At 36.7% G+C, this 15,001-nt stretch overlaps 1 protein-coding gene across 5 annotated transcripts in view; it reads left to right on the forward strand.

Annotated features, from left to right (window-relative positions):
- KDM6A (lysine demethylase 6A) overlaps positions 1-15,001 on the forward strand; it is a 273,917-nt gene that overhangs the window by 194,296 nt on the left and 64,620 nt on the right. For all 5 annotated transcript variants that reach the window (XM_069065747.1, XM_069065751.1, XM_069065749.1 and 2 more), the window contains exon 10: positions 720-846. In XM_069065747.1, the coding sequence (XP_068921848.1) occupies positions 720-846 (127 nt within the window). The remainder of the gene's footprint in view (positions 1-719; positions 847-15,001) is intronic.

Consider the following 15,001-nt stretch of genomic DNA (forward strand, 5'->3'; position numbering starts at 1 on the left):
ATGTAAAGTTAGCAGTGTGGCAGAGGTCCATCTGAAACTGGAAAATTAAATTAATGTTTTAAGTTTTTATAGAAGATAATTAAATTCATTGAGTCATATAGCATATATTAAGCTTCTGTCATGTGTCATTCATCATGTTAGACATTAAGGTTACAAACAAACAAAGAAATAGCTTCTTCAAGGAGTTTACATTCTATTGGGGAGAAATAGCATGTATACAAGAAAATGAAATATAAGGTACATATGGCATTACAGTAGAGAACACTAGAGGAAATGTGATGATCAAGATATAATTACTCTGTGAGGTAATCTTTGGAGAAAACTAGGAATTCTGCAGTTTAAACATGAGGAGGAAGAGTATTCTATGTATGGGTGACAGTCTATGCAAAATCCATGGAGATGGGAGATTGAAGGTCATGTTTAGGAAACAGCCAGAAGGCCAGCTTGTATAGAATGCAGACTGAGTGAAGAACAGTAATGTGTAATTAGCCTGGAAAGGTAGGCAGGAACAAGATTGTGTAGTTCTCTAAAAGCCAGATTGAGGTGGTTGTCTTTTATTATAGAGACAAAAGGGAGCCACTGAAGCTTCTGTTGAAAACCTTTTGGGGGAGAAGGTGGGTGGAGGATAGTATGGTTATTTATTTATTCTTTTTTAATGCACACAAGACCACCATTTAAATAATTTAGTGTCGGTGATTATTTCTGATATTTTATTGTAGGGTGGATGCATCACACTGTGGATCAGCTGGGAGACAAAGCCACCAAGGAAAGCTATGCTATTCAATATCTCCAAAAATCTCTAGAGGCAGATCCTAACTCTGGCCAGTCTTGGTATTTCCTTGGAAGGTGAGTTCTGCTCAGTATTTTTAAAGGATTTTTCTTAATTCCATATCGAGAATTTGTATTCTAATTTTGTAATACTAATTTCTGCCCTTATAACTAATCAGTACATTTCCCCTGTAAAATAATTTCGAATAAAATGTGATGGGTTTGCAACACGCCCTCCCCTCCAAAAAAACAAATCTCTAATTTTCATATTGTTTCTTACAGTATTACCTCCTGTTCCAGCTGACCAGACTCACTTTTTAACCTTTTCTCTTTTGTTGTTATTTTTGTTCCCTTGGCTTTCATTTCATTGGGGTTTTCTTTATTTAAAAGAAACTGGTTGGTTCTTAACTCTCAATAATGACTAATGATAATTTTCCCCCTCTCTTAATCGCCTAGCTTTTTTTTTTTTTTTGCCCAGTTGTGTAGTTTTTCTTTGCATTTTATATTGTGTAGAATGGGGTGTCAACGATGGTAGATTTGACTTTGATGCCTAACAGGTACTTTTAGCATATTACTATCTTAATATTATCTTCAGTATCATTTTTTCTGACTTAAGGTGGGAACATAGCACTTGCTTACCTTAAAGACACAACATCAAAGTTTTTTATTGTTGGCAGAGAGATCATCTAGTACAGGGTTCTTAACTTTTTTGTGTGTTAAGGACCCTTTGGCAGTATATTGAAACCCTATATTATTACCCCCTTCATAGAATTATGTATTTTAATTCACCAAGTAAATAGAATTACAAAGAAAATTAATTATATAGAATAATGGTTATCAGAATATTTTTTAAAAACCAAGGTCATGGACCTGAGGTCAAGAATCCCTAATCTAGTACAACTTTCTTTTAAAAATCAAGAAACAGACTCAGGGGGTGGCTAGGTGGGGCATTGAATAGAGCACTGGTCCTGGAATCTGGAGGACCTGAGTTCAAATCTGGCCTCAGTCACAACACACTCGCACATACAAAACTAGCCGTGTGACCTTGGGCAAGTCACTTGACCCCAATTGCCTTAACTTCCCCCCTCCAAAAAGCAAAAAAAAAAGAAAAGAAACAGACTCAGCAAAGTGAAAGGATTTCCCCAAGTACATAAACCTAGATAAGTGCAAAGGTAGGACTAGAATATTGTCTCTTGTCATTTTTTTCTTGAGCATCCATTATGCTGAAGACACAGAGTAAGCACACTTAAGATTGAATTTTAAAATATCTAATGACAAATTACTTTTTTTGTTTTGTTTTTGGAGGGGTGAAGACATGGCAGTTGGGGTTAAGTGACTTTTCTAAGGTTACAGACTAGTAAGTGTTAAGTGTCTGAGGCCAAATTTTAACTCAGGTCCTCCTAACTGCAGGGCCAGTGCCACCAAGCCGCCCAGACAAATTACTTTTAAAAAATTAAAATGATACATTATTTGGTTTATTAAAATAAATGAATTTTAGCATATCAGGCTTTCAAAATCTATCTTCTTGCAAAATTTACCTCCAATACAATAAAAATTATGATAATCTTTTATAACATTAGATCATTATTTAATTTCATCATTAACTTTCTATTTAAGCTTTGATTTCCTGCAACTGCCTTTCTTTTTATATTTGTCCTTTGTGTTAGTCTTGTTCTATGCTATTATTTTCTGCTTCAAATTTCCTTGTCCAAAACTTAGTCCTATGTTTTACACTGGAATAATTTTGCTTTTTGATAATTTGTACATCACTATGTCAGGTTTGAGAAAGAATATTTGTTTTGAAGTATAGGCTATTGATAAAGTGATGTAAATTTGTAAAATTCCTACTTTGATAGAACAGTAATTGTATTTTTTGTTTAATTTTGAGCTTTTTGATTTAGTGAAAAGCCCCCTACTGATACTTTCTAAATTGTTTTTCCCTTGATGTCTTTAATATCACTTACATTTCTTAATAAATCTTCTTCTCTCTCCCCCTACCATCAGTTATATAATTAGGGACAGAAATTTAACCTTGATTTTATTGATAAAAAGAATTCCTATGTGAGGAAATAAAGTTGGTACCTTCTGTTACAACAGAATTTTTATTTCCTTAGGAAAAAATTGAGTGACTTGCCCGGGACTATACATCCACTATATATCAGAAATCTTCCTGACTTTCATTCCATTTCCATATGATGACTCATCCCTTGTAACAGATAATAGAAGAAAAAGGGGGAAAAAAATAGTTCAGCAAGCCAAACACCAGATAAATTTTAAATTACATATAGTATTCCATGCACTTGTCATATTTTTTTTTCTTTGGGGTCAACCTTGTTCATAAGAATTTCAGTAACAAACTTAAGGATTTGGGGGGGACAGGGTGTTTTTTGGTTACTACTTTTTTATCTTTCCATTTACATTGTTGTTGTCATTCTGTTTATTATTTTCCTTTTCCTACATGCTTCACTTTTTATCATTTTATAGGAACATTATATTAGTCTTTTATAGTCTTCATTTTTATAGCTCAATAATAGTCCTTTGTTTTTCTGTAGCACTGTTTGCTTAGCCATTTCCATATAGACAGACATCTATTTGTATCTAGTTCCTTGCTGTCACTAACATTTTGATGTTTATTGGACCCTTCTTTATGTCTTTAAGCTCCTTATAGTATATGCCTAGCACTGGGATTTTGAGGTCAAAGGGAATAGTATAGCTAGTATAATTTTTATTTCCTTTCCAGAATGATTGGAGCAACTTATGTTTCACCAAAAATCAATTTCTACTTTTCTATTTTTCCCCAAATCCTTCCAACAAGGCTCCTTGGTGGTTCAGTGGGCAGAGCACTGGGCCTGAAATCAAGAAGATCAGAGGTCACATCTGATCTCAGACACATACTAGCTATGTAACTTTGGTCAAAATCATTTAACCTCTGTTTGCTGATTTCTTCAACTGTAAAATGTGAATAATGACAATGTCACCTACCTCCCAGGGTTGTTGAAAGAACCGGCTAAGATAATATTTGAAAAATACTTAGCATACAGTTGGTAATTTATAGATTCTACCTCTTATTATTTATAACATTTACTATTCACATCTTTTGTTATCTTTGCTAAGTTTTTACTATGAAGTGAAAACTCAGAATTGTTTTGATTTGCATTTCTCATTTATGATTAGTGATTTGGTTCACTTTCAGCTGTTAATAGTTTACAATTCTTTTGAGAACTTTCTGAGGAATTACTTTTTGTTTTATATACAGTTTTGTCAGTTTCTTATATGCATTGGATACTATTAGACCCTTATTGTAGATGTTTGATGCGAAGATACTTTTCTCTCCAATCACTTGCCATCTTATCTTTATTGACATGTATGATTAAAAAGCATACAAACAAAAAAAAACCCTCTACATAGTCAGAAAACTTTGGAAAAGCATAATAAAAAATACCTTAATCTGAAAACCTGTATTAAATACAACCAGGAACCAGTAAAATCTTTTCCATTAAATCTGTTTTAGTCCCTTTTTTTCATGTAAATCCACAATACTTTTCTAGAATGTTTAAAGCATTTCTCAGCTCTGCCAGTGGTACATTCATGTGCTCATTTTTCTATAGGGATAAAGAGATTACTAATGGATGGATAATGGCAAGTTGGATACAGTACTAGGCTTTGGTTCAGAAAGGCCTAAGTTCAGATCTAGCCTCAGAAACTTACTATGTTACCATGTGCAAGTAACTTAACTTTTGTTGTCTTTTCCCCCAGGTGTTAAGGGAAAGCATTTCTCTGGGTTGTTGTAAGGATCAAATGAGATGATATCTATAAAGCACTTAGCAATAACGTGGACATTACATAAGTTCTACCTAGTATTATTATTAGTGTTTAAATAGATAATTTTGATTATATGAAATTAAAAAGTACTGAGTCGTGTAACCAACAAAATGAAAGTCTAGACATTTTCTGTTAAGGTCCTTCTAACCTATCTAAAACATAATATGTACCAAAGATAAAGTAACTTCAGTTGTCTCCATGGTCTTAAGATACTAGGAACCTTAAAAGATGGCAAAATCTCTGTGAACTGATTCCCAATGCACATTATGCCCTTCTCCCCTACTGCCTACCATGTTCCCACTCCCATGGACTTGAAACAAAATGAAACCTATATGTTCACATATACAACTCCTCTCCCCACTTACACCCCCCCCCCCCCCCCCCCCCCCCCCAGTTCTTCCCTTTAGTGCATGGAGATCCAGATCCCACATTGCACAGAAATTATTATGTCATTGACAGCCAACACTATGAAAATACTGCTGCAAAAGATGTCTACAGGAGAGCAGAAGAAAATAGATAAAAGGGCAACACTTGTATCTGGGTTTATGGTAGAGCTCAGTCCCACACTCCATCTGCTCCCCTTCCCCCAAAGCCTCAGATTCAAACTCCAAATGACAGATAGCTGCCCAGGCAGCAGTGGCAATGCATGGCAGTTCTACTTACACTAGACTGAAGAACTGAGGAACAGATGGTATGGGGCAAAATACAGTGATATACAGGAGGTACAGAATACAGGGTAAAAAGGGGTTATGTGGCATTCCACTAAACATTAGGGAAAGAGCCCAGTATTCAGGTGGTGCTAGTCTGTCTTCCCAAAAGTCACGTAGGGCAAAGACCTTGGCCAGTGAACCATGAATTGCCTGCGATAGGAGGATAGATGCTTTGAGATCTATTCCGCATGGAAATAACCATCTGAGGGGAGGAGCTCAGGAAGCAAGCAGTAGGAAAATATGAAAGGGAAAAAAGACTGAAAGTACTAAAGATCCCAGGAAGAAGAAAACTTGAAGACTTTGAATGTAAGCAGATCAAGCAATAAGGAAGAAAAAAATTAAGAGCAGAAAAAAAAATATGCCCCCCCCATATCTATTAATAAACTAGTTAGGTCATCTGTGATTAAATACTGGAAAATAAAGTAAAATAATTCAATTCAATACCTAATGAGACAGAAGACCCTATGGCTTTTGTGGAACCACTGCATGTCTTTCCTGAGTGGTTTAACAAAGAAATGAGAATTATCAGAGCTGAATTTATGACCTGCCTAACAAAAAATAATTGGCAAAACAAATTTAAAAAAAAAAACAAAACCAAAAACAACTTTGAATCTGTGGAATTTCACCAAATAGCAAAAAAAAAATTAAAATTAAAAAAAAAAACCCTGACAGCTGATAAGGAATGCAAATACACAGAAGTGAAAGACAATATGAGAGGGGAAAAAAAGGAGGAGCAACATTAAAAGGAAACATGAACTCTATTCAAAACATATTGATCTTGAAGATAAGCATCATATGAATTATAGATCTACCAGAAGAAAACTGCAAGTCAAAAACCATGAATCATGAAAATGTATAATGTAAGAAATAATAGAAGAAAATTATAAAGATCCTTTCAACACAGAAAATAAAATGCCAGCCATAAAAATACATAGGCCACCTCAAGCAAAAACTCAAATCTTCATGAAGTACAAGTGATTAAATTTAACAGTTCCATTGAGAAACAGAAGATTCTGGTAGCAACCAGGAGAAGAACCTTCAAATACAAAGGAAAGGAAAGTTGAATACATGAAATTTAGAAGTTTCTACATGAACAAAATTAATGCCTCATTGTAATCTAGCCATTTTTTAAATGTTAGTGCTAATCCTTGAAACAAAAGTTAAATAAAAGGTAGCATACAAAATTATCCTTTGGCCTTACTATTTTTTTTTGATCCATACATGATGTCAGAAGATCACAGTGTAGAATCTACTTCTACCAGTGCATGTTGGTAAATTTTATGTGGTTTGTAATCTTAGAATAATAAATAGGACACTTAAATACAGATTTTCTGCCTACAGTTGTCCCTTCATTCTATAAGTCACTCTCCATTTTATTTGAAAATTTGTTCTTGTTTTCCTTTTTTCTCCTCAAGTCACAGACTGATACTTGACAGGTACATGTATTTAGGGACAATAATATTGTAGATCTTGACTTTAAAACTACTTGAAAATGTGAATATCATTAACAAAATTAGAAAATTTTCAGATAGGTGAGAAAACAGTTTTTAAGTACTGTAGAGGTAATAGTACTGATTAGAAGTCAGAACTTCTAAGTTTTGAGTAGTGCTAGACAGTGACACTTATATAACCTTGGACATGTCATTTCTTCAGAGTTTTGGGGGCACCACTCTCTCCTAAGTCTCCTACCTGTTTAACTATATTTTTCATACTTTGTTTCAGTGGATAGCATTCTCTAACCGTAGTTATTCCACTGGGTTCTATCCTTGGCCCTCTTCTCCCTCTCTGGTATTTTATTCAGTCATTTCATCAGTTTCTGGGAATTTAGTTATATGTAAATGCTAACAATTTTCAAATCCATCTTTCCTGCCTTCCTGGTGACCTCCATTTATCCAAAACTAAACTCTTTCTTTTTAAATGCTTCCTCTCCCACCATCACTATTAATTTAGAGGGCAACATCAGGCTCCTGTTGAGATGTCATCCTGCTGTCCTCATTATCTCTCAAGGAACTGCTGGCTTCATCTTTACAACATCTCTCAAATATACCTTTTTTTCTTACATCATGCCTTCGTTATTACAATCTGCCTGCCTCAAGTTATGCCTCTCTCCAGGCCATCCTTCATTTAGCCACCAAAGTGGTTTTCCTAAAGCATACCTGACCATATCACCCCCTTACTCCATAAATTCTAGTGATTCCCTATCACCTTCCAGATTAAATGCAAAAATCCTCTGTTTGGCATTCAGAATCTTTCATAACCTAGTCCCCTCCTACCTTTCCAGTTCTTTTACACCATACTCCTTGTCATGTACTCTTCAGTCCAGTAACACTGATCTCTTTTTTCTTCTACGAATATGACTCTCCATCTCTCAACTCTGGGAATTTTCTTGGCTGTCCTCCATTTCTGAAATTCTCTCCATCCTCAGCTCTACCTGCTAATCTTCCCTGGTTTGCTTTAAGTCCCAACTAAAATCCCATATTTTACAGGAAGCCTTCTTAATTCTAGCGCCCTCCCTCTCTTAATTGATTTACTATTTTATTGGAGTATATGCCTTGTTTGTATATATTTGCTTATCTCTCCTCTTCTCCACACACCCACACTACCCCCATTTAGATTGTGAGTTCCTTGAGAGCTGGGATTACCTTTTTCTTCTTTTGTTTCCCCAGTATTTAACACCATACCTGGGACTTACTAGGTGCTTAATAAGTATTTATTTATTAACATCATGCATCTGTTTAGATTATACTGTTAAAAAAAGTATGGTGTAAGGTTTAAGCTTAATTTTTACCAGAATGCTTTCCAGTTTTCCCAGCAGTTTTTATCATGGGAGTTCTTATTTAATGTTTTCCAGTTCTTTTTCCAAATAAATTTTGATAATATTTTGTTGACTTCTGTAAAGTATTCCTTTGATAGTTTGGTTGGTATTGTATTAATATTGTGACATTAACTTTACTGGCATTTAATTTTTTTATTATACTGCCATTGCGCATCTGTGAGCACCAATTATTTTTCCACCTATTAAAGAGGACTTTGTGTGGTTGAATTTTATACAAACGCTCTGTGTGCTTTTTTAATTTGGAATTGACTCCCAATTATTTTATGCATTTACCATCATTTTTAGTAGGATTTTTTTTTTTATATTATTCACTTTGAGATTTTGTTATCCTTAAATAGAAGTGCTTTTGCTTTTTATTGGTTTATTTTGGATCTTTGCCAACACTGTTAAATCATCTAGTTTTCATTTCTGATTCCTTTGGACTATTAAGTAAACCATCATGTCATCAGCAAATAGGGATACTTTTTTCTCTTGCCTATTAATTTGTATTTCTAGAACTAGGTCAATTAATTTTAGTGAAAGTGGACATATTTATATATTTATTGAGAAAACTGCTATTGCATCCTCATTGAATATGTTGCTTCTTTTTGGTGTTTTTTTTATGATCATATTAAAAGTATGTTCTTTGCCTATACTTTGTAGGAAAATTCATTTCTCTTAATGGAACCAACATCCTCAAAACTTAGGGAATTTTTTTTTTACTTCTTTTCCCTCTCTTTTCTCCAAAATTAGTAAATATTTTAATCCCTTTCATTTCTCACTGGTGAAAAAACTATCACATCTAGCTTATTTTCTTTTGACCATTCCCTTTTTATTAATTCTCACCACCATGGCTAGATTAGTGCAATACCCTCCCAACTCTTCTGGCCTGTGGCTTTTCCTTTCAATTTAATCTACATGCAATTCCCAGATTAATCATCCTAAACTAGAACTCTAATTTGGAGTCCCTTGCCCCCAAGCCCTCAATATATCCCGGCCATCTATCAAGTAAAGTATAGATTTCTTTTCAGACTTCAAAGCTTCTTTCCATGGTGTGACCCATTCTCTCTTCTCCCTCAGTGTCCTCCTTAATCTTTCCCAAAATTTCACTGCTTTCTGTTCTGTAAGGTTATATAAGTTCTGAATGATTTGCAAATAGAAATTTAAATCCTTGACCATTCCTGAACTCCCATGTTTTCTTTCCAATTAACCTACAGTTCCACTTGAAAGTACTATCATCACCACAATATATTTTAAAATAATACTCATCTAACCTCCAAAACCAGTTAAGACTTTATTTTTTCTCCATTTTTCAAATGCTTTATTAACTTCTGATTTACATCATTCATTTCTGCCAGATTTTGAGTTATAAATTTTCTCCCCGTTTTCCCCCTACTCATCGCCCCAAAATAGCAGTCCCACAGGCTATCCCCTCCTCCAGTCTTCTCTCCCATATTTTCTCCTATACCCCTTTCGACTTTTCTAGGAGGGCATGGTAGATCTCTATGCCCCAGTGCCTGTATATCTTATTTCCCAATTACATGTAAAATAGTATTAATAATAGTGTGTGTGTGTGTGTGTATATATATGTATATATACATATATATATATTTAAACATTTGATTTTAAAACTTTGAATTAAAGATCCATTCCCTTCCTCCCTTATCACCCACCTTACTGGGAAGATAAAAAGTTCAGCATAGGTTGTACATGTGTAGCTAATGCAAAACAATAACGTAGTATATTGTAAAAGACTAACTATATTTCCCTCCCACTTGTTATATTCTCTACTTTGATCCCGTCCCTTTTCAAAAGTGGATGCTTCCAACTTCCCTCCCCCCCAGCCTGCCCTTCCTTCCATCATACCCCCTCTAATCCCTTTCCCCCTTACTCTCCTGTAGGGTGAGATATCCTATTTAGTGTGTATTTCATTCCTTCCCCAAGCCAAATTCAATGAGAATAGGGTTGACCCATTCCCTTTTGCCTTCCTATTCTTCCCATCCATTGTAAAACCATTTTCCCTTGCCTCTTTTTATGAGATAGTTTACTCCATTCTGTCTCTCCCCATCTCCTCTCTTTATATACCTCTCTCACCACTTAATTTCATCTTTTAAGTATCATCCCTTCCTGTTAAATTGGTCCTGTGCCCTCTATCTATGTATATCTGTAAACATATATACACACATTCACATATGTATTCATATGCCCATATACCCTCATATATAGTCATATATATATATTTCTGTTCCCTTCAACTATTTCCATACTGACAAAAGTTACATCAGTTACAATTATTGTTTTTCCATGTAAGAATGTTAATAGTTCAACTTTGATAAGTTCCTTATGATTTCTTGTCCCTCTTTACCTTTTCATGCTTCTCTTGCTTCTTGTATCTGAATGTGAAATTTTCTATTCGACTCTGGTTTTGTCATCAAGAATGCTTGAAAGTGAGGTGGCCAGGTGGCTCAGCGAGTGAGAGCACCAGCTCCAGTGTCGGGATGACCTGGATCAAATCCGGGCTCAGATACTCAGCACCACACCCAGAAATAACTGGCCATGTAACCTTGAGCAAGTTACTTAACCCCCGTTGCTTTAAAAAAAAAAAAAAAGAATGCTTGAAAGCCCTCTATTTCACTGAATGTGACCATATTTTCACCTAAAACATGATACTCAGTTTTTCTGGGTAGGTGATTCTTGGTTTTAATCCCAGCTCCTTTGCCCTCCGGAATATCATATTCCAAGCCTTTCGATCCCTCAGTGTAGAAGCTGCTAGATCCTGGGTTATCCTGATTGTGTTTCCACAATATTCAAATTGTTTCTTCCTGGCTGCTTGTAATATTCTCTCCTTAATCTGGGAATTCCAGAACCTGGCTATAATATTCCTAGGAGGTTTCTTTTTGGGATCTTTTTCAGGAGGTGATCAGTGGATTCTTTCTACCTCTATTTTGCCCTCTGGTTCTAAAATATCAGGGCAGTTTTCTTTGAGAACTTCCTGGAGGATGATTTCTAGGTTCTTGCTTTGATCATGGCTTTCAGGTAGTCCAAAAATTTTTAAATTCTCTCTCCTGGATCTATTTTCCAGGTCAGTGATTTTTCCCATGAGATATTTCACATTGCCATCTGTTCTTTCATTTGTTTGGATCTGTTTAACAGCATCTTGGTTTCTCATAAAGTCATTAGCTTCCATTTGCTCCAATGTAATTTTGAAGCAATGATTCTCCTCATTGAGCTTTTGAGATTCTTTTTCCATCTGGCAAATTCGGCTTTTTAAAGCATTCTTCTCCTCATTGCCTTTTTGAGCCTCTTTTGCCAATTGAGTTACTCTATTTTTTAAGGTGTGATTTTCCTCAGTCAGGCTGTTGACTCTCATTTCATAATTTTCTTGCATTGTTCTCATTTCTCTTCCTAGTTTTTCCTCCACTTCTCTTATCTGCTTCTTCAGGTCCTCTATGGCCTGTAACCAGCTTGTATTTTCCTTGGAAGCTTTTGGTGCAGAAGTTCTCACTTCACTGTCTTCTTCCTGTTCCATGCTTTGCTCCTCTTTGTCCCCAAAATAGGAGTCTAATGTTGGAATCTTCTGTCTGCTTTGTTTCCTTTGCCTGGTCATGTCGCTGTTCAGTCACTTGACCCCTGTGCTTTCTGCCAGGGTAGGACTCTGCCATCAGGCAGGGGAGCTTTCATCCCAAATGCTGGGGTTTTCTCAGCTGCCAGAGGTATTAGATGGGTGCCCTCTCTGAGGCCTCCACAGGCTCTGGCAAGCTGGACACACACCCCAGGACCTCCACCCTAGACTGCAATCCCAATCTAAGGAGGTTAAAGCAAGAGTGATTACCCCTTAGACTGGTTGCTTGGTCCCCCTACACTCTGCAGGCCAGGACCTGAAGCTGCCACATGGTGCTGGCTGGCTATGCCTGAGTGTCTCAGTGGCTTCTGGACCTTGGTGCAAAAGCCAAGCACTCCCACTTACTGGTCCCAAAGTCCAGACTGCACTGACCTCTCATTTTGTCCTTCGCATATGTGGTTTTTGGGTTTTTTGTATTGTTTTGTTTTGTTGCCTTTTTAGAGGGCAATTGGGGTTAAGTAACTTGCTCAAGGTCACATGGCTAGTTTTGTGTGTGTGTGTTAAGTGTCTAAGCTCGGATCCGAACTCAGGTCCTCCTGACGCCAGGGCCGGTGCTCTACTCACTGAGCCACCTAGCCGCCCCCGCATATGTGTTGATAATTGTGGAAACAGCCACAGCTGCTGCTGATCTGGAGTCCCTCCTGCTGGTGGCTGCTCAGGCCTGCCCTGGGGCTAAAACCTCAGCTCGTGAGTGACTGGGCTCAGCTCCCAGAGCACTGTGCTGGCCAATTCCTGCTGGCTTGCCAGGCTGTCCTCAGTGGGAGGTTAGCTTCTTTGTGTCATTTTGTGTGTTCTGCAGCTCCAAAGTTTGTTGAGTCCCCTTTTTACATTGATTGGGAAAGGTGGAAGCCGGAGCCGCTCGGAGGGCGTGCTTCTATTCTGCCATCTTTGACTTTCTTTTTTCTTTACCAGTTTCACAATCACACATTTTGAAATCTTTGAGAAATCTGACTTTTCTCACTCCTTTTTTGCTAGACACTAGTATGTGGGAACACAAGGCATGAATATATAGTTTGAAAAGTTAATTTGCAAGAAAATTAAAAGGACTTTAAAAGCCAAATAGAGGGTTTATATTAAGGACATAAGGAACTATTTGGGAATGACATGGTGTAGCAGCAAGCACCCCAGCGTCCCTAGGGTGGCTGCTCACACAGGTTCATGGATCTGCTTTGATAAAGGAAAGCAATTCAAAATGGTTTAACAAGCTTACTTTAATCAGTCAGACATATATCATTTACCTTGTTCAGGGGAAAAAGGTCAGCACCCTGAACTTCAAAGTATACAGGCAGAATTATCAAGACAGAAACAGATCAAGTAGACAGCTTTCCAAACTGTCCAACCATTACATCCATACCAAATCAACATCTGGGTTTTTCAAAGCCAGGGGGCTCTGGACAATGGCTTCCCAGAATCCAGATCAAATCACAGAACACTTCTCAAAGTGAGCCCCAAAACAAAGCCTCAAATCAAGGTTTATATAGCCTTCTCCTGGCTCAGAGAATGTAACAACCTTCTGGACCCACTGGCCAATCAAAAAGTATCTACTGAAAAACAAGCCTCCCACCCCAGGCTCCAGGTGCAATTTAGCCTAGGGGCAGGGAAGATCTTAAAAATTTACATTCCCATTACACATGGTGATGTATGTGGTTATGACAGAATAAGACTTTGGCAGCTATGTGGAGTATGGTTTGAAAAGGAGAAATATTTGAGGCTGGAAGACCAATTTAGAGGTCATTGTAACATACCAAGAAAGAGATAATCAGGACCCCAGTTCACTGATAGCTCTGATAGTGAGAAGAAAGCAGAAGACAGAATTTGGCAAGTAATGGAATATGTATGCAAATAATAATTTGCAACGTGGAGACTAAAAAGATAGTGGTGCCTTTTTGTTAATGTTCAGAAAAGAAGTGAGTTTTGAGGGAAAGAGGTATTCTGATTTAAACTCTTTATGTATTTTTGCCTTTCTTTGTATCCTTAGCACACAGTATCTCACACCTAGTAAGTCCGTAATAAATTCTTTTTATCTGATTGATTGAAATGTCAAAAAGGCAGTGCTGGATTTGAGCTCAAAACAGTGGTGCTTGATAAATAGATCTGAGTATCATATGCATAGAAATGGTCATTAAACCGGTGTGAACTAATGAGATCATCAGGTATTGATAAATAAGAGAAAATACCTCCACACTCTGTGGGTGTGATATGAATGATAACGTCAGACTGGTAGGAGGTGAAACATGGAGCAGGGTGGGAGAGGAGGGAACTATTGTAACAAAAACCCAGAGAAGAGACAGAGGATGGTCAGTAGTGCCATGTGCCACAGAGAAGTCAGGAATGATGACCGAGAAAAGGCTATCAAAGTTGATGCACGTATCTATTTTCTAAGTATTGTGAGTCTTGTAACCAGTAGTCTGGCTGGGGTGGGAGGTGTGTGTGTGTGTGTGTGTGTGTGTGTGTGTGTGTGTGTGTGTGTGTGTGTGTGTGAATTACAATGGTAGAAAAGAGTGTTTACAAACAAATTTTTTTGAATTTCTGTAAATGTTAACACTCTCAATATATACTTTTTGTCCAATTACCAACATGTTGACATACTACTTATACAAATAAACAACACTATTGATATTGCCGTGAAAAGTAAATCAAGAAAAAAAAGCAGGTTGCCTTTAAATGGCCTAATGGTTTGCAGACTCCTTGAAGTAGAAAACTATGGAGTTGATAGAGTTGTTTTCATTGTGCATCCAAAGGCAATAATAAAAATCTTTTCATGGATACTTCATCATTTCTTCTTATAGTGCTCATGATGGGTATAATCAAAGAGACCACCATGAAGATAATCATAGCTTATGAGCCTACATCTGTTGGAGAGGATGAAAAGGTAGAAAAATAATTTGACAAAGTATTTCAAACCAAGTGAAAAAATATACTTTGATAATGAGAAGGTTGACTCAAGGAAGAATTTTAAAAAGTGTTGTTGAATCAGATTTTAGGAATTGAGAAAGGTCAAAGACTTGTTGACTACACCAGAACTTCATGTCTCTATATCACTTTTTTTTTTGACAGATTAGAAGACTATACAGGATGATTGTCAACTAAGCTCCTCTTCCTCCCCTCTCCCCCCAAATGAAATCGATGGACAACTACAGTCAGATCATAGGCTAGTTCAAGTAGGACAGAAATCAAAAGAAGCATCAAATTACAAGAAAGGGTAAAGACGAGAAGTCCCTTCATGTGATTGCCAAGTTCTTCCATCTGACCTATTCAGATCAT

Source organism: Petaurus breviceps, unplaced genomic scaffold, assembly GCF_028583685.1.
Source record: "Petaurus breviceps papuanus isolate PSGF00001 unplaced genomic scaffold, PetGlider_PUasm1.0 90700, whole genome shotgun sequence".
In the NCBI taxonomy this organism is placed as follows: Eukaryota; Metazoa; Chordata; class Mammalia; order Diprotodontia; family Petauridae; genus Petaurus; species Petaurus breviceps.